This window comes from Eptesicus fuscus, chromosome 6 (assembly GCF_027574615.1).
Source record: "Eptesicus fuscus isolate TK198812 chromosome 6, DD_ASM_mEF_20220401, whole genome shotgun sequence".
Taxonomy (NCBI): Eukaryota; Metazoa; Chordata; class Mammalia; order Chiroptera; family Vespertilionidae; genus Eptesicus; species Eptesicus fuscus.
This window is the reverse complement of record NC_072478.1, coordinates 11598983-11622271: the sequence shown is the minus strand read 5'-3', so window position 1 is coordinate 11622271 and position 23289 is coordinate 11598983. Positions and strand designations below refer to the sequence as shown.

The 23289-nt window shown below is 37.9% G+C and overlaps 1 protein-coding gene across 1 annotated transcript in view; it reads left to right on the top strand.

Annotated features, from left to right (window-relative positions):
- Window positions 1–10033, top strand: part of ADAM7 (ADAM metallopeptidase domain 7) — a 73604-nt gene extending 63571 nt beyond the window's left edge. Inside the window, exons 17-23 of the mRNA XM_054718313.1 lie at window positions 271–351; window positions 1523–1601; window positions 2123–2228; window positions 2592–2691; window positions 8229–8285; window positions 9326–9423; window positions 10024–10033. Of these exons, the coding sequence (XP_054574288.1) occupies window positions 271–351; window positions 1523–1601; window positions 2123–2228; window positions 2592–2691; window positions 8229–8285; window positions 9326–9370 (468 nt within the window). The 3' untranslated portion in view covers window positions 9371–9423; window positions 10024–10033. The remainder of the gene's footprint in view (window positions 1–270; window positions 352–1522; window positions 1602–2122; window positions 2229–2591; window positions 2692–8228; window positions 8286–9325; window positions 9424–10023) is intronic.
- Window positions 10034–23289: the final 13256 nt, after the last annotated feature.

Genomic DNA, 23289 nt, shown 5'->3' with positions numbered 1-23289 from the left:
CATCACTGCTGGTTGCCTACCGTGTTCTGCACCGCCCCCTGTTGGTCAGCGCATGTCATAGCGAGCGATCGAACTCTTGGTCTCCCGGTCGAACTCCCAAGGGGACACTTTGCATATTACCTTTTTATATATATATAGATGGCCATCAAACCTTTATAGAGGATTTCTTATTCCATAGAAGATTCTACCTGAGATTATTTATAATAGAAAAAAAGTATGCAAATTCTAAGAACAAGTAATTCCAATGTATCTTGGTTATTTTATTTCTAGGTGTGCATCAATGGTGAATGTGTGAATTTTGAGAAGTTCTACAATTCAACTAATTGCTCCTTTCAGTGCAATGAAAATGCTGTAAGATTTGACTCCTTTTTAAATTAATGTCTTACCAGACATTTATTTACATAGGACTTATTCCTAGGCGTGTGTGTGTGTGTTTGTACTCATGCACATGTTTGTATAGTGATTTTGAAATCAAGTGTACATTTGGGAACTGTTTTTCACATATATATATATATATATATATATATATATATATATATATAACCAATATTGCAAGTATATGTTTTATTATTAGACTGGTAATCTAGAAACCCAGTACTTAAGCACATAAAATGTCCTTGAGCTGAGGAATGCATAAAATGAAAACTCAGTAACAGGCAGAATTTATAGCAAGAGATGGACACATAAAGTTTAAGGTTGGATCCATCATAATATCACTTATAGATAAATTACATCATGTCAACATTTGCCTAAAGCTTTTGAAAAAAACAACAAATCATTATACTTTTTTTACTCGATACTATTCAATAATAGCAGTGCCTAGCAGTCATGTTTGTGGGTAACATCTTTCCTAAGCCCAATTAATCAGTAACATTTATATAGAGAGTTGTATATATATCAGGTACTCTTTCAAATAATTTATATATATATATATATATATATATATATATATAAAATTTTAAAATTTCATAACAATTGAAAAGTTGAGTCCTATTCCTATGCCTACTTTTACAAATGGAGGACAAGTTAAACTTGGTTTATGTAAAAGGAAAAGTTGATATTTAAACACAGAAAGAGTGTATGTTCTTAAGTATTGCACAATACTCTTTGATGAACTAAGCATAGTTTCCTCACTTTTATCCCACATTAATATTACCTCATTATTATTAAGCCTAGTTAGAGTCTGTTCCTTGGCTGTGATATATTCAACTTTAGCAGAGACTGTTCCTTTAACATAATTGATGCCTTCTGGAAAGATAACTCAAGCCATATTGTTTATCTGGTTTTAATTTTTTGGAATCATTCTCTTGCTCAAACATCTTCAAAGGTGGTTGATTCTTGTATTTTTTTTTTTTGCTTATTTCTTTCAAAAATTGATTTTAGTATACAGTTTAATTAATCAATAAAAAGTGTGTGTGTGTGTGTGCATGTGATGTAGAACTAGCTAGCATTAAATTAAGTGAAGTGCAAAACACAGCTTATGTCAGTCATTTGATAACATTATGATTGACTGCTCTTCCAGATGGATGGCAGTGAAGTCCAGTGCCAATGTGAGGAAGAAGAGATAATCGTGGAATGGGAAGAATCCTTAAATGTTACCAGTGAGCATCCTAGAATATACTATCCTGCATATATCAAAAGCTTAGCCAGTGAAAAAGCTTTTTCCTTATTTTCTGAGTCTACTACATATATGTTGTGTTTCTGCATGTATTTGTAAGGTCATTTTTCCCCATATGTTTAAATACTCACATTTTAATTTTCTCCCATTGTTTTTAGAATTAATGTATCTTCTCCTAAATTTGCATTTGGTCTTCTAAGAGCCCATAACCCAAAAAGGCTTTTTCTATAGTCTGTTAATAACTAAAAATCAAAACTTTTCTGCTGATTGTGGTTCCCTTAAACATAAGGAGTGTTCATTGCTAACATAGATGGTAATTTGTATAATATTATAGCCTTTTCCTTTAAAATTTAAAAATTGTGGGGAGGGGGAATCGAAGTATTTTAAGGAATAGAGAACTGGTCTCTAACAGCTCAGTTAAATGTTAATATTCTACTGTCCTAAAGTTTAAATCCTGGTTGAAGCTCATGGTTGTTTGTTTTTTGTTGTTTTTTACCATTCCAGATATCTCCATCATGGTTGTAGTCCTTGTCCTGGGTATCATCGGTATTGGGGGCATCGCATTTTTAATTCGCTACCTAAACTGTATTAAATTGAAGCAAGTTCAGAGGTATGTCTGTCTTCCTCTGTGTTGAAGAAGGCCATTACTGAGAATATACTGGCTTTGTGTCTATAGAGGGTACTTGATGGAGGCAAAATATAACCTCTTACTAAAGACCAAGTAAGAGTAGCGTATATCAAGTTCTAATCCCAATGTATATCCCAATCATTCCCAAACTTGAAGGCACATTGAAATTACGGGGTTGTTGTTTTGTTTTTGATTTTTTTTATCCTAATTTTGGTTTCTCCCTCTTATTTAATTGTTATAGGGTGTAACCGGAGTATCCATCGTTTAAAAATATCCTTGTTGATTTAATATTAACCACAGGTGTATCCCCTATCTTGTATCAATGTTCCACTTCCTTTTTGACAGCCCACCTCGAGAGAGACTGGGAGTGGAGAATAAGGGATATTTTGGTGATGAGCTGCAAACCAGAACTGAGCCAATCTTACCTGATATTCATCCCCTACATGTAAGAAAATTTCATTTGCAATAGTTGATTAACTTAAAAAGTTAAGTAATGTGTGTTTGAAGTGGAAGTAGCCCTAAATCTAAATGAAGTGGAAGATGCAAAACAGTTTAACACAATTTCATACCAAGCCTTCAGTCTACATATGGGGAGGGAGAGAATGGCAAGACCCAAGCAAACCAAGACACTATTTCAGAGAAAACTATATTGGTTAAATAAAAGATTGATTTGTGCACTATTAGTAAAATACAAACATAAACTATATTAAGGGGAAAATGTCTTAGTACATTTAAAAGAACTGAAGTCATACAAAATATGTTCTCAAAATAAAATCATATTAAAAATCAGTAACAGAAAGATACTGGGAAAATCCCCAATTAAAAATTAGATAACAAGTTCCAAGGAATCCATGGGTCAAAGAAAAAGAGTGAAAGAAAAATTAGAAAGTATTTTAAATTACAAGGAAAGGAAGCACAATATATCAAAATTTATGGGAAACAGTGAAATTAGTAATTAAAGGAAACTTTCAGCATTACTTGCTTATGTTTAGAAAAGAAGAAAGGTATCAGGTCAACAAGCTCAGCTTTCACTTTAAGAAACAAGAGAAAGTAAAACAAATGAAACTCAAAGTAAACAGAGAACAGGAAAAAATAAAATGTTAGATTAGTCACCGATGAAATAGATAACAGAGAAAAATCAATTAACACAAAGCAGTTTTGTAGAGAAGATTAATAAATATTATAAACCTTCAACCAGATTGATCAGAATAAAAATAAGAGACTTCCAGAAATCAGAAAGGTGACATCACAGATTATACACTTATTAAATTGACAATTAAAGAATATTATGAAAAAGCATCATTTCAATATGATCATGTCATGAGATAGCAAACTTTTTGAAAGTTACAAATCCCCAAGCTTACTCATGAATAAATAATTTGAATAGCCCAGTATCCATGTAATAAAGAAATTGAGTTTTTAGTAAAAATCTCTCCACAAAGAACACTCTATGCCCATATAGCTTTACTAGTGAATTCTACTGAACATTTAATGATGACATAATACTAATTACATATAAATTCTTCCAGAAAATGAGAGAAAATAGTTACTTCCCAACTCATTTCATGAGCTCCGTATTTTTCTGTTACCTAGACAAAGTCATTACAACTGAAAAAAATACTTGCCAATACTTTTAATAAATACAGGTGCATAAATTATCATTAGTTTTTAACCAATTAAATCTCACAATATATAAAAAAGGATATGCAATGTGACCAGTTGGAATTAATCCCAGGAATACTAGGCAAATTTAACATTTAAGAAATCACTCAAGCTAATTCACTGTATTATAAGACTAAGATAATAAAATCATATGATTATTTTAAGAAAATGAAGCAAGAAAAACATTTTCAAAAAACCTAATATCTATTCCCGATAAAATTTAGTAAACTAGAAATATAAGGGAACTTAATGAACCTCATAAAAGATATCTACAAAAACAACAACAACAACAACCTATAGCTAACATCATATTTATGGGTGAAAGATGAATGCACATAAATACATGCATCTTTTTCTTACAAAAATTAAAATTAAAAAATGACAGGACTAAGTTATAGGGTGGAGAAATAAATATTTGGGGCTAAAATATACTGACACACAAGGAAGATGTCATTATTTAAGCCAGGAAAGTGACTAATTTGGGGAGGGGGAGTGGATGGGCATAATGATAGGAAACTTGAAATGGCAATTTTATTTCTCAACAAATGCAGTGATTACAAGGATATTCACCATCAATGGTTCATTAAGCCCTGAATCTACTTGTGTGTGTTTTATCTGCATTGTATTTTCCCATGAACTGATTAAAAGTAAATAAAGGACAACAATACCAAATACTAGTGGATATGGACAATGAAAACTCTCAAACCTAACTAATGAAAATGTAAATGGTATAAACAATGGGGAAAATCGGTACTATGTATTAAAGCTGATGATACATATGGCCTGTGACCCAGCAATTCCTGCCATAGGCATAAACCCAACAGAAATGTGTCCTGTGGAATTGGAAGCCACTTACAATAATGTTCTCACAGTAAACAAATGGCTACGTATTCATACAATGAAAACTAAAGACAAAGAATAATAGATGACATACTGATATCTACAACAACGTGGATAAATCTCACATACTCTTCAGCAAGACACCAAATCCACAAGCAAACTGCATGATTCAATTTATACCAAGGTCAAGAATTGGCAACGCCAACATATGGTATTAGAAGTCAGGGTATTAGTTACAACAGAGAAGGGAGGGTCTTCAGTGCAGGAGGTAAAGTTTTGCTTTTGGATCTGGGCAGGGGTTGTATTCTTTAATTGTCAATTTAATAAGTGTATAATCTGTGATGTCACCTTTCTGATTTCTGGAAGTCTCTTATTTTTATTCTGATCAGTCTGGTTGAAGGTTTATAATATTTATTAATCTTCTCTACAAAACTGCTTTGTGTTAATTGATTTTTCTCTGTTATCTATTTCATTGGTGACTTAATCTAACATTTTATTTTTTCCTGTTCTCTGCTTACTTTGAGTTTTGGATCTGGGTAGGGGTTTATTAAAATAACTTTAGAAATATATATTTAGCAATATATAACTTATATATATATGCAATATATAGTCTTAGTAACACATGAAGACCTAAAACATGAACTGCCAATCCTGCAGAAGTCCTTACAAGTAGTGGCTTGCTTAGTGCCTTTAACAACAGCTATGATTTTCTATGTAGTTAGCTCACTAAAGACACACACACACATTTTAAAAACACACAACTGTGAGTGCAGCTTAAGAAGCTATAAAGGCATTTCCTTAAAAAAGTAATTAATGAATAAAGCATTCTTGATCAGATTACCCGGATGAGACTGCCCAACGGGACTGTTTCAAGGAGGGATTACAAGCCTTAAATTTTGAGGCGAACTATCAACTGACCACAGCTGGTTGCAAATGCCAATGAAAACACAATGGTGCCAATATTTTAAAAAGGGAGTTTGGGGGTTCACAGTGGTCTGGTTACACAGCTCCAGAGGTTTTGAATGCTTTGTTTATTTCTGCATGTCCCATATGCCCTGTGCTTTTTCTGCACAATAATGTAGGACCTGCTCCCACTCTACACCCAGGAACACCCGTATGACCTAGAGCAGAAATGCTTCTTCTGAACTTCACTGGAGTATTTAGGGACAGACAGATCATCTTTCTCTGATTATATGACGGTTTCTTATTTTTATCCATTTGTGCTTTTATTACACCAGTGGTGACCCCAAGATGATAAAAACAAGTCTTAACTGTGCACTCAAATGGGTAGAAAATATTGTGTGATGATGTTTTGTGGATATACTAAGATTTCGTGAGACAAAAATCAGATAATGATGTCAATGTGTATGTTTACCTTGAGGTTTAACTAAGAAAGTGTATGCAAATGCTTGGTTTAGACTTGCTGTATTTGTCATAAAATCATATACATAATAGTGATTTAGCTGGTGCTTGTTGGACACATTATTTATCCAGCAAGGCCGGTCCTCTCAGCAAAATTGGTTTGGGAAAAGTCATCGTTGTCCTTTCCCTGTTGCATCAATGAGGCTTGGCTAAGCTCTGCTCTGCACCAATGACTCCCCTAGGTCCTGTTTCCACTGGAACACGTTCCTAGTTGTATTAACATCTGCAGGGGTTAACAGAAAGCACTTTACAGGGGTAACCTCAGTCAGGCATATGGGTATTACCCTAGTAAGTTCTGAAGGTCTGTAAAGACCTTCAAGGTCCAAAGGGATATAATGGTTGTGGAATTGCAAGCACCCAGACAAATGAAGATATTAAGATTCAGAGGCTAACAGGCTTGCCTTGTGCTACTCATAACATAATACAGAAAAAAAGCTTCTACCCTTCTCATATGTGAGTTGGCTTTATAGATGAAATCTGAGACTCATCCACCACAAGAGAACAACCTAGGTAAAAGGCTGTTTCCATGTATTTTAATATTTGTACATTCACTAGGACTGTATTCCAGGGATGGCTGGACATTTATTTCATGGGCTTGGAACTGAGTCATACTGGCTTGAATACCAATTGCAGATTCATAGTATTTCCCTTCGCCAGTGAAGAACAGTAGAGTCCCTGGAGAGGCTTCCAACCCATTTCTCCAGTCCCCTCTACATCACACTGCTATAGCCCCTTGCCTCCTTTCTTTTAGTTGTGTCAGTTTGTTCATTGCGGTAATAATTTTGATGTCACTTGACCATTCATTGGTTCCTTGAAAAGATCCAATAATATAATATAACTCTCTTATTTGAGGCAGAAATAAGACACTTTCTAGTTCTCTGTAGGGCTGGGATTCAGGTGGGAAGAGCACAATGGCTCATGCAAGTACGCAGTCAGGGATGGTCTTTTATTTACAACATTGGAATTGTGTTCATCATGAAATCTTGGAAATTCATTTTATATTACTGAGTATGTAGGCATCTCTTTTAAACGTTGTTCCTGTAACAAGACAAATGCCTCGTTCACCTCACCCTAGTCCTGACCCAGGTTCTCAGGGGTCAATATCCAATGATGGCTTCCAATGAAGCCTTGATCAGCCTGAGGACTTTCCACTGACTGAGGAGGTGTATTCCATGATCAGTCTTGACGAGAGAGAAACAAATTAGCCAAATAAGCACACTCATGCATTAGAGACTAAGTCACAAAAGAATATTATAGGCTTTCTAAGATCACCCAAAATGCTGGTGGCTGTTTCTACATCTATATCCTCAAGGTCACAGAGCAGGATGCTTCTTACTGAGAACGGGGTGCTGAAAGCACCAAGACTCTCAATTGTATGTTTCTTGTAAATTAGCAATTATCATTATGTCATCTTTATTCATAGCTAAAATGATGCGATTAAGATAGTGTTCAGCCAGGCCGGTGTGGTGCAGTGGTTGAGCATCAACCCATGAACCATGAGGTCACAGTTCGATTCCTGGTCAGATTTCCAGCTCGTTCCCCAGTAGGGGGCATGCAGGAGGCAGACTATGGATAATTATCTCTCATCATTGATGTTTCTCTTTCTCCCTCTCCCTCTCCTTTCATCTCTCTGAAATCAATAAAAAAAAATTTAAAGAAAAGATAGTTTTCTGTCTGTACTTCCATGGAATCTGCCTATCACACAAGATGATCTAAGAAGATGCTGCACATGCAATCAGTACAGTCCTTTTCATAAGCTGGTTTTACTGGAATTTCAATAGATACACTTTTTGAATGAAAGATCTTGAGAAATGTTTGCAAATCTATTACCAAATATATTGTTGGAGAGATTCACAAGGTTTACAAGGAAAAATAGTTTCTGATAAAACTTCACTTAACCAGAATCGTCTCCCCCACCCTATCCCATAGGAATTTATAAACTATCTTAGATTTTTCATGAACCAAGAAGATGTGGTCTGCGTGTGTATGTGCACATGTACATGTGTGTCTATGTATGATATCTGATACAGTTCCTGACACAACATTTATTTATTACAGAAACCTGCAAGTAGAGAGCCAAGAGGACTTGAGGATTCCAATCCACATGCCAAAATGGTAGGCTCCCAAGACAGGTGGTACCTCCCCCAACCCCCGTTTACATTTTTCAAAGGCTAGCTTCCTTTTGTGTTCTTTACATGCTCATTGACTGACTAGGAACATCCTCTGCTCTTATCAAAAAGAATAGTCCACATTGTTCCCTCTGATATGCTAACATTTCTAAGATAATCTAGCAGGGCATGCTTTAATCCAAGAGTTTCAACCCTGGACCAAAAGAGGGAGCTAGAATTCAAGTGTCAGAGTTTTAAAATATAATGACAAAAACAAAACTTTCTTCTCAAACTTCTCTTGGCCAGTGTACACAAATTCATGGGCTCTCATGAAGTATTTTAAAGGACATAATAGTACTGGCAATCACAGAAAAGGTATCATTTCTCATGGTAAAGGTTTTTTTTTTTTTCTTTTCTTCATGATTAGTTTATCAAAGTTTGCACTTACCAAATCAATAACTGACTATATCTGAGGCAGAATGTCCCTTTTGTGTATGTTACAAAATTTATCTCTGTGTTAGAAAATTTATCAAAATTGTGAAGGGAGACAAAATTATCAAAGGGAGACAAAATTAGGACTATTTGGCTGCATTTCAGAGTTTTTGTTTTCTTTCCTTCTTTCATCCATTCATTGACTTTTGTTGAGTGTCTACAGTGTATTGGTTTAATACGAAGCTTCCCCCCACACAGCATTCTTACAAGAAACCCTGCCCAATACATCTTTGTTGTTGGGATGGGAAAGAAGGGATGTTTCTAATTGCCCTACCTCTTCACAATGATGAACCTGTCTCATACTGGAGTGTGAAGCAAACTGGCTCCCTGTAATGAAAAACTAAATGGTTTTCTTTCTTTTGTGATAGGCTCATTCATTTTACAATAACTGCTTAATTAGCCCTGGCTCAGGAGAGCTGGGAAATGTCGATAAATGTAGTACAGCAATATCCAGAAAGATTATTGCCATTAGTAGATATGAATAAGTAACTGAAACAGTACATGCTTATAGATTTTACCAAAACAACTTATTTTTAACCATATGTTTCTATTTAGAGCTTGAAATTGGATATCCAAAATGGCTGCGCAAGTCTAGGTTGAGGCTGCTGGATGCACGATCTTCACAACCTTCCCTCAATATTCGCTACACAAATGTTGGTAGTTTTTCAAATGTTTTTTATCCAGACAGAAAACATTGAAGAGAAACAACTTCTTTCTGTAATTATTTGCCTGTAGAATTCATAACCTGTAGTGTAGACATATGCTACAAAACTCATTATAGTTTTTCAAATCCTCTTCAGCTTATTACCAATATAAACAGTCTCCTTGCTCTGGTATTTCCCTATAAAATGTTAGTATAGTTACTTAAAAAGTAACCAAAACCTTGAAGACAATAAATAGCAATCCTGAGTCTAAGAAGCAAAAAACAAACAAACAAAAAAAATAAAACAAAACAGTGTTTGTATAAGGTTAGTTCCTTGGGAGTATGAAAGTACTTACCTTCATCTGAACATGACATGATTACCACTCATTCTGGGTTAAGTGAAATTCTCTCCCACAGAAAGCCAAGGAATTCAGTGCTAATTAAAAGGTAGATGACTGTTTTACTCATTTCCTTTTAGTGAAGGAGACAGAACAGTCACCCTAACTGCAGAATAATTCTTAAAATTGTGTTGACAGCATTGGATGACTTGAAATATTCCTGATTAATTCTAAATTCCTAGAATTTAATTTTTAAATTCTCAAATCTTTAGAATTCCTTGGAACCTGACAGAGAAGTCAGAGGGTTATAAGAAGTTCAGAAAATTTACTCCCACAGAGAAGAAATACGATTTCCATGAAGGGCTTGTGAGATCCTTATAATAGATGGACTTGATCATGTAGTGTGTGATTTCTGTGCTGTCTCCACTCCTCCCTGTCAGTTGATTCCAGTGGGGTTGTCCTGGGAATGATTTCAGCTATTTCTGATACCAGTGCTTCTCAGTGTGTTCTCTTGTGCTTCTCTACTTTCTTCTGGTTAGCTGTTAAAGCTGCATCCAATTTTTTTTCGTTCCTTGAAATAAAGTTTTCAAGTGCTAACTGCAAATTTTATGACTCAATTAAATAAATGCTGCAAATCAAGGAAGAAGGCTGGTTGTGCTTGGTGAGATTTTGTTGCTATGCTGACTGGTTGATGAGAGAAAAGAGTGCAGATCGGGCAGCAGTGACTCAGCACTTTAATATGTAGGCAGTTGATTAAGGATTTGTTGTTTTAATTAAAACCATCCCTTTAAGAAAGAATATTGATAAATATGTACTTTTTACATATTTTATGTAAATTTATTTTAAAAAATAGAAATTATATATAAAATATAAAACCTCATATATGCTAGCAAACAATAATCCTCGGGTAATCAAAATGAAGGGACAGTCACAGACACATATTCACCTGAACAATACATATGTTGCTGAACAGTACACATTTTGGTGACATATTATCCCCCCTATAAAAGGATAGCCTTCTTGATTTGTTCTTGTTACCATTGCTCTTCCAGAGAACTTGTCATCACCACCCACTTCCTCTGCCTTGGACTCGACAGTTCCCTAACTATTCATTTCCAGTGATTTTTTTCAAATTTCTTCTCTCCCTCCAATTATGAATGTGTCTGATACTCCCCAAATCTTCCTGCCTCATTGCTTCCTGCCTAATCGCTCTAGACTTCTAACCTGCTTTCTTCTCTTCAGATAACCCCAGGGCCTTCTGGTAGCTAAGAACCTTTCCATTTTAGGTAGTGCTCCTCATGCTTGCCCATACTGTGTTCCGGATCCCTTAGAGATGCTACCTGCACTCCTTTCAAATGTTGCCACTACCTGCTCTGTTTCATAGGCACCTTCTCCTTCCGATATTGTCTATAGATTAGGAAGCACTTTCAACCTTCTCCCTACCAATAGTCCCCTTGGAGGCCCAGTTCTGTCCCTGGTTATGGGCCAGTTATAATTTCATAGTCTTAATATTTCTGGCCCTTGCCACCTTCAGGGGTTTGAATTCTTTCCCTTGAACCCACAATTGCTGGCAGGACTCCTACTGTGAATGGATAGACCTGCCCAACCTGCAGTCTAAGTACCTCTGTCTTCCACCTTAGTCCCATGAACTTCTTGCTGCCCTGCCCCATGCACAGCTTGAGAACTCTTCCTAATGCTGGTTCTGCCTAAACTAAGACTGAACCTCTGACAGCCCTGGATGCTGTGCCCTGGAGTCCCAGCTATCCTCTGCAGCTGGGTCATGTGCTCTCTGCCTTGGGCAGAGGCGATTTATGTGAAACCTAATGAAGCTTGAGCTTCAGGGCCCCTATATACACTGTCCCTTCCAGGACTTTTTATCTAGTTTTGTATTTACATATTGTAATGACATTCAGTGAGCTGGATTTGGGTTGAGGAGGAGGAATTCAAATAATTATCAGCAAAAGTGCCTACAGGAAACAAAGTCTCAGCAACAGTGAGAGGATCAGCTCAATACAGAATGGGGGCGGGAGACCTGGGAAAGAGAGAAGAATGGCAGGTTTGAGCAGCTATCTACACCCCCCTTGCTGACTGGAGAGAGACCTTCATAGGAGTGAGCACTCCTGTAGTATCACAGAGAGTAAAATCACAGACAAGGGTGAAAGCTGAGTGAATTTTGACTGTGTTCCTCAACATATATGCAGATCAATGGCCAAGGGCAGAAGCTTTACCAGCTCGGGGAGTTTGAGCAAAACCTTTGCTCTAATCACTGGCTACTAAGCACTGCAGATCCAGGGTAACCAATAGAAAAACAGTATGAAATACAAAAATATGAATTAAAACCTGAGCAGAAACACCAGCTGTATATTTCAGGGGGCAGTCAGTGGGCAAGGTTCTGCAGTTGAAGTTCAGGCAAGTCATAAAAGAACACTCAGAAGAAAGGAAAAATGTCTCTCCCTGTGCTCCTGACCAATTCCTGTTTGGAACTGCCTGATTCGAATTAATTTTTGCTCAAGTAAACTCTTAAAAATAAATAAATAAATACTCAGAAAAATAAATCAGAACCTGTATTTATTACTATATACTACCTATATGCTATTGTGTCAAGGAGTAGCAAGTATATTTTTACATCAGTTCTGCCAGGAATACAGTGATGGTGATCTAAAACAAAACCAGCATTTCCAATAAAGCATCGATTATCATCAAATATCAACCAGCTCCACATAGCCACTTTACCTTTTCTCGAAGCTTCTGTCCTGATAGATGGTTGTGGAATTTTAAAAATTGCATTGGTTGCACTAAAATTGGGTAGTTATATTCTAAAGAAAGGTAAGCATTCCCTTATTAGCATGCAAATGTGTGGTAGGACTGTCTATCAGTGAAGTTCCTACAATGACCACTAGGTGGCAGTCTAGTAAACTAAATATGTGAGCTAGAAAATTCCATGATTTCATCCCTTTGTCAGACAACCCTAGACCTTCAGAATCGTGACTTTCAATACACTTACTAAGAAATTTGCTAAACTCCTGTTTCTCGTTATTAAAAATGTAAGTCTGGGGGAATTTTGCTACACACCACTTTCTTCTCTGCCCGGTTGAGAGTTGAAGTACACAAACAGGGACCATTCTCCTTCCTAAACAGAGGGGAGCTGAAAGCTTTGAATGGAGATTTTAAATTGAAAAGATAAATGTGACTCACTCCCATTTTGAAATCCAGTCTTGTTAAAGTTGATTTGTCAACGACCCAAAAGGATCCCATCTTTTGAAAACTACTTATGGGTGTCTAGTTTTGGATTTTTGTTTTGTTTGCTTTTTTTGTTTGTTTGTTTGTTTGTTTTTTATATTCTTTGTTTATCTACTTTTTTTGAAGACCAGAAAAGTAACCACTGCTGCCATGGAAACCTGAAGGGCTCCCTTTCCCCAGGGACACATAAGGGAAAGTAAATGCCAGGAAAAGCCACAGCCTGCTTGACTTATATGACTTTGTGGTCGACTGTTGATGACAGTTGATGTCTCCCTACTAATCATCGGGGAATGAGAAATATTGATTAGATTCCTGAGCTTATTGGAAGCTTCCTGATCACTTTCTAATGGAAGGTCAGGCTTTTAGGGGACTCGGGACTGTTAGGTTAGGTAGGAAAGTGACTGTCTTGTGGCCTGGGCAGAATCCATTAACATCTTTCTCCAGGAAAAGCTGCAATCGTGAGCTATTTGTAATGGATATTGATTGCTAAGAAAAGAAGATACACATAACTTTAAACCTCAGGGGTCTCTAGGGATGAAAGACATAGAAGGGAGGGGGCCTTCAGGATCACAGGAGTGCTAGTTGGGAAGCAATTGTATCAGAGGTGACTTACAGAATCTTGGATAAGTGGATTTGAAAGTCAGTGCTTCTTGCTCAAGGATATGGGTCATTTGCTGCAAGGAGAGCAAATACAACACTTATTGAGTACACACTACTTGTCAGGCACTATTCTAAGCCACTCACATGTATTATTTTATTTAGCTTAAAACAATTCTGTGAATTAACTACTATTATTATCCTCGTATTGCACTGTGAGAAAAATCAAAGTCAAATAATTTGCCAAATGAGAGAACCAATTAAGTAGTATAGTCAGAATACTCACGCAAGAAGTCTAACCCCAAAGTCTATACTTTCAATGCCTACCATGCTGCTGGTGTAAATGTAATTTTGCTCAGGAAAAGGCACAGACCTTTAGACTTGTGTAAGAGAAGTTAATACCTCTCACTCCCACTCCCATTTTTCATCCACCAAGTTGCCCAATCTTCTCAGCCATAGTAACAATGGTGCACGGGTTTACACAGCAAGGAAAGGTAAGGAAAGCCAGCCAGCTGTCACCCCCCAGGTTAGCCAGACCCTGTCTGAGACGCTGCTGTTCATGTGGAGCTGTATTAGGAGATGCACCTGAGACTTTAATCATTTTACTGTTCTGGCCACTCTCTAGGGGTTGCTAGTGACCCTGGAATTTTTTTTGGGGGGAAGTGGAGAGGGGTTTACAACTATTTCAGGTTCTGAAAATGCTTTCTCAACAGAACAGGGCTCTGCCTGAGTGATGTATTAGTTCAGTGTAGCGTGCCTGGGGAAGCTCTCTGCTCCTGCTTCCACCATCTGTGAGCAGGGAAGGAAAACCAACAGTATTATTGACGCTTGGCAGCAGACAGTGGGTGAGGAGATAGCAGGGGTCAATAAAGGGGCAGAACCTTGGATGAAACCATCTTCCTTGCTTTAATAAAATAACGAACGCACCAGGTGAGGGGTCACTTTTAACACGTGGGAAAGAGAGGGTCTGCGCTGCACCTTTCTGACTCCCAGGCACCTGCTAGCCCTTTCCACCCCTCTCATGTGCTACCCACTGCAAAGCTCTATGACAAGTATTTTACGGGCGAGGAAGCTAAGGATGAGAGGGCCCAGACATCCAGCTGTAAAAAGCAAAACAGAAATATGCGCACGGGCCTCAGACCAAAACTACAATCTCAGCTGTTACCCACTCCACTTCGGCTGGCCTAGCAGTCACCAATGGGACAGTGACATCACAGGTGACCTTTGAATGACCCTAGTTTATTCCCGGGAAAGGTGACTGGTCTAGAAAGGGGCTTGCTGGCAATGGGTGAGCCTTATGTTTTTGTCATAAAGCTGTAGAGTATTAATTTTACTTCCCATCTTCTCCAGGTTCTTCAAAGTAATGATTTAAAAGGAAGAAAATGTTCAAAGGTCTATTGTCATTGCAACAGGAATCAAACGAGTAATTGCTAGACATAAAACTACAAATCGCTTTAAACAAGTCCTCCGGCATTTAAAATCATTCTCTTCCTACATTTAAACTGTTCTGTCCTCTCCTATTATCAGCATCAGCCTCTTGATATAAAAGTGTATGTCAATGACCCAAAGGTGGTGACATGAAAAAAAAAACCACCCTAAAGTCCTGACTCGGGGACACGCCTCTTCAGGTCCAGCAGGGAAAGTAGCGGGAGATTAAGTTGATCTTCTCTGAAACGTGTTTCATGCTCTCTGAGAAGAAGGACATAGTTTAAAATAGCATTAGCTACTGCAGTCTTTAGACGGGCTGAGGGAAGAGAGAAATAACCTAAGTTGCACAATGAGCAAAATTGATGCCTGAATATGGAGACACTGCCAAGCAATTCAAAAGAAACATAAATCAATTCATTCCATCTCCTTAATGCTGCCTGGGTAGTTTGACAGGTTTCTATGCTGAAAACATCACCAGCTGGACACTGTCACTCAATAGCCCAACTTCAGAAGTGAATTATCAGGCACCAGCCCAATCGCATGCCATAATCCTCCCTGGGTTCACTGGCATCTTCAAGTGAGCGAGCACCCAGACTCGGAAAAAAAGGTAAAGCGACAGACCACATAGCACCATTTCTGGGATCACAGCACAGGCAAAGCCATCGTCTGTAGGGAGAGGCTATAGGGTTAAGCCTGGGACTGACCTGTTGGCAAAGCCACAAACAAGTCCCTGCTTAGAGGGCACAGCCCTCTTAGCATAATTAAGCTTGACCTCATGATGCTCCCTAGATCCTTCCTGGGTAGCTAACGGGCTGTGGGAGGTAAAACAAGTGAAACTCACAAGAACATTGTAACTATGTTAACCAGCTCCTGGTTTGTCTCTGACTATAAAATAAAGCCCAGGCCAGTGGTCGGCAAACTCATTAGTCAACAGAGCGGCAAACCGTGGCTCATGAGCCGCATGTGGCTAGCGAGCCGCAGTTTGCCGACCACTGGCCTAGGCTTACAAGTGGGGTCTTTCTGTGTCCTTACTCAGGCATAGGAGATCCACAGAGACCCAGCTATATTCTCTTCTTCTGTCTTTTCTGTTAATCCTTCACCTCCCTCCCCCAGGCTCACCGAACCCTTGGCTGTGCTGGCCCGGCACAATCATCTTCTTCACTAGGACCTCCTCTCTCCAGGTGACTCTTCTAAAAGCAAACAAACAAAAACTGGAGTCAGAGAGCAATAATACTTGTAGACTTCAGAAGGAAATTGGCATGAAATAACAAAATAAATAAAGATTGATACCACTTCAATTCTGCTTGTTTAATTATTCATTTGCTTCTTTATTCAACAGATATACATGTGTATAAATCTCTGCCTTAAGAAACCCAAGCCTCATGGGAAAACAAGACAGGCTCCTGAAGGAATGATAGCATAAAGTGGTGAATGGCACAAAGGAGAATTTTAACAAGTGGGAAGAGGTTTGCCAAGCCGAGAATTGGTATTCCAGGGAGAATCAGGGAGCATGCCTCCCAGATTTGATGGGTTCTCTCCTAGTGAGTAGACAGTGTAGCTGACTTATGAGATGTATAGGAAAGCGTGGTGTGAGGGAGGCTCACAGGTAAGCTCTCTAGGGTCCGTGGTCGGCAAACTGCGGCTCGCAAGCCACATGCGGCTCTTTGGCCCCTTGAGTGTGGCTCTTCCACAAAATACCACGGCCTGGGCGAGTCAAAATAGACACGGACCCCCGAGTCTATTTTGAAGAAGTGGCGTTAAAAGAAGTTTAAGTTTAAAAAATTTGGCTCTCAAAAGAAATTTCAGTCGTTGTACTGTTGATATTTGGCCCTGTTGACTAATGAGTTTGCCAACCACAGCGACCATGACTCATGAGTCTAGGGTATCCTAAGCTGTTTATCTTAAAGACAATGAGACCTTATTAAATGGATTTAAATGACAGTAACAGGATCAAACTTGTATTTTAGAAAAAGAATGACAGTATATTGTAGGGTGGATTAGAAACGACTGGACTGTCCAGCTTAGAAGTTATTAAACTTGATAGGAGACCAGGGATGGTAGAAACAGAGAGAAGCAGTCAGTGTCACAAAGCTTTTTATGGCAAAGTAGGGGACAGGGATGAGGTAGAGGAAAAGTTGAGATTGGCTTTTAGGTTTTTGGCTTTTGTAGAGGAGGCTTCATGGGTTCTTTCACCAACAAAGAGAAAGTGGTCATTGATTAGCAACAGTCACCATCTGTCATTTGAGACTTTCGATCAATCCCAAGGCACAGCTCTGAGACCTGCCAGCCACTCCCTCCCCTGGGGTTGGGGGCTCTGGAATAAAAAATGTTTTTTTCTGTTGGGCTAACTTTTAATTTAAGCATGAATCGAACTCTGCCAGGGCATTGGCTTTCTTGAGTGAAGCCTTATGGGGGAGGAGCCCCTTTGGGGGTAGGGAGGGATGGGGAGACAGAATGTAAACCAGAAGCACATCAGGCTGGAGCAATGGATTACATACGAGCCATCTTTAGCTGACTCATGTAAATAAGTATAGTGAATTACTGTGATTATCGGAGCACATTGGGAAAATTATTGAGAAACATTTTCCTTAAAATGACTTTAAAATACCTTAAATGGAATAATTTACTCAATTATTGTGCTAGATGCTGACTACCTATGGCAAATTCTGAACAAGTAGCGCAGGGTAGAATACAAGATAGGCTCATCAAATCCTGGTTTAAAGTTAAAAGAAATGTGTTTGCTTTTTTTAGATAATGAAAATAAAGCCCAATGACGTTGAGTAACTAGTGAACAATAATAGATATTGATAATTCTGGAAATAGGATCCAATTCCCCTTCAATTCAATCGATTACTGTATGAGAAATTATAAATTAGGCTATATTAGCTCCAAGAAAAAAATGTACATGGAAAGAAATGTAATTACATATAGTATGCTGTTCAAATATGATGGAAATTTAAAGCATTGTGCTAGAACTATTTTGGAAAGTTTAGCAAACACAAGTGCTGAGGAAAAGGAGGTAAAGGAGTGATGAATCTTATATTTTTTGGTTGAATGACAGTAGATAATTCCTAAGCTTGACAAATGTACAAATGGAAGTATAAGTAACTTACTTAGAAAGATCGAGGGCGCTGGTAGTAGAAATAACTCACAGTATTGAATATTTAGTGAATAATGAGTGGGACCTGGAATGAGAAAGTATGGGGCAGAGGCTCCTGTCTTTCATTATAAGACTTTGAATATTATATGATATTTTAAACTATATGTATTTTTGTGAAATCAATATTTTTCAAGAGGGTAAGTCAGGTAGCCAACATGATATCAGTAATCTAATTAAGAAAATAGATTTCAGGCTTATGTAAATGGGTAAGTAACTTAGACAACTTTGAGGAAAATTTAATGCTTTTATTTTATGATTGAAACACCCAGAGAGGTAATTTCTTGACCTTCACTATAATTTTCCCCTATTATTTCAAATTGGTTTCCCCTAGTGGAGAGTTAGGCAGAGCAGGCAGAGGTGGGTGTGTCTGGGGATGGATTCAGGGAGCACCAAGACTGTGCCATCATCATCCCTCCATGGTGCCAGGACAATGTAAAACTGAGAGACAAAATAGAAGCTGATCCAAAGGCTCATGTGCAAAGTGGGCCCATAACACTGCAATAAAGGAAGCATCCAGAATCAACTGGAATTGGAGAGAGAGGCAATTTGAGGAGAATTGGCTGCAATAGGAGGTGGACTGGAATAATTCCAGAGATGGGAGCCCATGCCTGCCACTAGGCTTGTGGGAATTCTCTGTACATTTCGGCATGTGAGAATCCTTGCATTAAAGAGGAAGGGACAGAAAAGAACGTCAGACTGTCATACAAAGGGAGGACTCAAAAATTGAGCAAATATACCTGCATATATAGTGGCAAACACACAAAGGATAAATTGCTCTCTTGTTTTGAATTTCCATGTATGATCTTTGTGAGCCACTCAAATAATGAAATAGAGGGAATGACCAGCCTGCAAGGGATCAGGACAAAAGCCTCCTTTGCTGCAATGCTGAAACAGCCTCACTGGGTGACAGCATCGCTAGACATCTGACTAATGACAAAATATCTGCATCTGCTTTTGGATAAGAAGTCTAGCACGGAGAGCTTGCTTCTTCCGGGTGATGAGTTTACTTACCTCTTTGCTTTAAGGAGCACTGCCAATATAGGACAATTATAATCAAGAGTTCAATAATAACATGAAGATATAAAGTGATTTACTATGCTGATTAGATGCAGCGATTATACTACCTTGCATTATATTACAGTACTTAAAAGATGACAGGGCAATTTTTCTTTTATCACAAGAATAATTTTTACTAGTGAATTCAGAGGATGTACACACATAGGAGAAGTTGTCATGGTTTTTAGAAGAATAACTATGTCACAAGGAAAATTTAAAAATGCACTAAGCTAATGATGCTAATACTTGCATTCATGTGGTTAAAATCTTTCCCATTTTCACCCCCCAATTTTTCAACTATGCATATGTTAAATCTATAATTTTCCCCTAGTTATAAGAGGTGCAAAGACATTTCTTTGGGTGGTTGTATTTTGGTTTGCATTATCTACACCCCTTCTCTAGATCATTCAAAGCTTTTAATAAAAGCAGGCTGCCTCTGCTGGGTTCTCTCCATGTGCCCTCGGATTCACTGTCCATCCATTTCACCCTTTTTCTGCCTAAGAATGACTGCAGCAGGGAAATTTTCTTCTTCTGGTTTCCTTCTGGGTTTGTCCAAAAGGAGACAACAGGCAAGAATTAGAGAGAGAATTATATGAAATGCTGAAGGGTATTCTTTAAGAAGAGGAAGAAGAAGAAAAAGGTAAAGATAAAAATTATGAACAACAAAATGACAACAAATACATATCTATCAATAAGTGAATCTAAAAATAAAATGAATAAAAAATCTGATGAACAGAACAAACTGGTGAATGTAATAGAATCAGGGGCATGGAAAGGGAGTGGACTGACAATTCTCAGGGGGAAAGGAGTGTAGGGGGTGAGGGAAGGGTGGTAAGAGCTAGCTGCTATTGATAGTCTCAGGGTGTTTTACCATATTTTAAATCTCTTGAAACCCTACCACAACTTTTCACAAAATAAATTCTCTTCCTGTTACTCCTTTCTTGAATACTCATTAATTATTCCCATTTGAGTGTGTCATTTGCCCGGACTTTGATGGTTACAAAGTGAAAATTCTTCTTAATTTTATGCAGAGGTAGCAGAAATATTCATCCCTTTCTCTCATTTGGTGCCATATGCAATTACAATGGCCCTAAAGTAGATCAGCTTGTAGCTGGTTAAGTTGCATCAAATCTCATGAAATTCAATTCCTTACAATCTTAGAAAATAGGCCAAAAATTTTTAAAGAATTAAATCATTTCAAATCATTCTCTCCATCTTTTCATTATGGCTTGCTCCTATTCACAACACCTCTTCCAAGCGTAAAATATGGATACAAAGAGACAAGGTTGATGGGGGTCACAAGGAGAGAAAGCTTGGTTTATAGGGCAGTAACGTATTCAAGCAAAACATTCTCAGTCCAATCATATAATTTTGGGGGAATAGTTGGGGGGAGGTAAGAAACTCATAATCACACAGGTTGGACTAATCATAAAAGCTTATATAGATGGGATGATTCCAACTTGGCCTTGACAACAAGAAATGATTTGGGATTCATTAGGAGCTTAGAGAGCATTTCAGGAAAAGGTTACATTTTGGTAAAGACAAAGAGGTTCAGCAGTAACAGATTGTGTGCAGTAGATGCTTGGGAGTAAGAGAAGATGGAGTAGATAAAGTTCCTTGATAGAAGAGCTTGAAAGTTAGGTAGAAATATTAAAATTAGATGCATTCATCAACAGAAAAACATTGAAGTTATATGCTAAACATGACCACCACTAGGAAGAATTCTGTTCTAGCAATTTAGTTAATTTAACAGGATTTTGGAGCTGTGATGGCACTATCCTCAGAAAGACCATGTTGGACTTTCAGGAAGATGTGGAAGTCAATAGAGGCCAAAGTAATATATATATATATATATATATATATATATATATATATATATATATATATATATATATATATATATATATGCCTAAGCAACCAGCCAACCGGCCAGTAGCTATGATGTGCACTGACCACCAGGGGGCAGATGTTCAATGCAGAAGCTGCCAAGCTGTGGTGACTTGGCAGCTGTGGTTCTCGGGTGATGCACACAGAACCAGAGAGGAAGGAGCCCGATTCTGGGGTGTGTCACCCGAGAACCTCCCTCTCGCAATCCAGGACCCCTTGGGGGATGTTGGAGAGTCAGTTTTGGCCCAATCCCCGCAGCCCAGGCCGAGGGACCCTACTGGTGCACGAATCCGTGCACCAGACCTCTAGTTCTTCCATAATGGCCATGTGGAAATCTTGAAATCTTTAGTTAAGAGAGCGCTATGGTGCTTTGCTATATCTCTGCACAATAGACAGATGGCAGTTAAATAGACTTTGGATAGAGTTCTGTATGTGGAGACTGAAAAGCTTTCAAAGTGTCTGGAAACTCACCCAGAAGTGGATGCCCACAGGAAAGTTTCCCTGATTTCCATTTCTGGGGATATTAGTCAATAATAATTCTTTAGGCCCATGCTACATCTATCAGGACATATTGTTTGACTTGCAGTCTGGAAGAACCAATAATGCAGAAAAGGCCAGAGATGAAAATGATCAGAGTTGGATCCAAAGTCCCTTTGGCATGCAATCCAATAAGATTATAGGTCATGAAGTGATCTGTGCTTTTTAATCACCTAAATGGTCTGCCTATGACTTCTTCTTTTTATCTCGTAGAGAAGGATAAGGAATACAAAATTAGTAGAGGGGAAAATTAACATGTTTTTGAACATTTAATAAAGGCTAAAGGCTGTGCTATGTTCTTAGAATTTTCTCATTTAAATAGCAGTATTATTAAGCCAGGGTGTTTAAATAGTTTGTTCAGAATTACACGGCAAAGGGCTTCTTTTTTTAATTTAAATTTTTTATTGTTTAAAGTATTACAGCCGAAACCGGTTTGGCTCAGTGGATAGAGCGTCAGCCTGCGGACTCAAGGGTCCCGGGTTCGATTCCGGTCAAGGGCATGTACCTTGGTTGCGGGCACATCCCCAGTAGGGGGTGTGCAAGAGGCAGCTGATCGATGTTTCTCTCTCATCGATGTTTCTAACTCTCTATCCCTCTCTCTTCCTCTCTGTAAAAAAATCAATAAAATATATTAAAAAAAATAAATAAATAAAGTATTACATAAGTCTCCTTTTCCCCCTATTGACTTCTTCCCGGCCATTCCCACCCGCCCAGCACATGCCTTTATCCCCCTACGCATGCATACAATTCCTTTGGTTGATCTCTCCCACCCCCTTCCCCTGCCTTCCCTCTGAGGTTGGACGGTCTTTTCATTATTTCTATGTTTCTGGATCTATTTATGTTCATCAGTTTGTGTTATTGATTATATTCAGCAAGGGGTTTTAAATTAGGACAGTCCATTCTAAACAATCAATGCTTTTCATGTGCTACTCACCTGGTGTACCTGAGCAGAAGTAGTTTGTTTGAATATTATACATGCTCAACTCGGTAGATATGTGTTTTCTTCCAAGAATTTCTTCTGAGGTGTGCTGGAGAGCTAAATTTCTGCCTGCTTGCAGCCAGACCTGTATTCCTGATCAACATCAAGCCTCTAGTTACAGGAGTCCCACTCTCTATCCCTACGCTGTCACTGGGCTTTCTTTTTCTTTTCCTTTTTTTATTCCTTCATTGTGTTTGAAATAAAATAACATTTTATCTCATTTTTTTACTTATATTTTCATATATTTAGCACCCCTATATATAAGCTATTAATAATAACTAAAAATAAAACTATAATTCCTTACTCAAAGAGTTGGGTGGGGTTTTTTAAGGTTAGGGATAAATAATTGTGACAAGAAATACTATTGATCCTCTGAAATTGTATACATATTAAGTGTTGTATATTAAAAATAACCTTGGAAAATGTATCATGTTGAAGTGACTATTTGTGTGCTATAAGAATTTTGAATACCAGCTTTAAGGAACTTGAAATTTAGGTAGGCAGTGATTTTATATTTTTGAGAGGAAAAGTCATTCTAATATCCCTTACACCTATGTAGTTTCCAAATACAACTTTGAGATTGTCAATTGTTTCAGTATACGTGTAGAATTAAAATATAGAATTTAGGACTGGGAGATACTTTTTAAATCACCT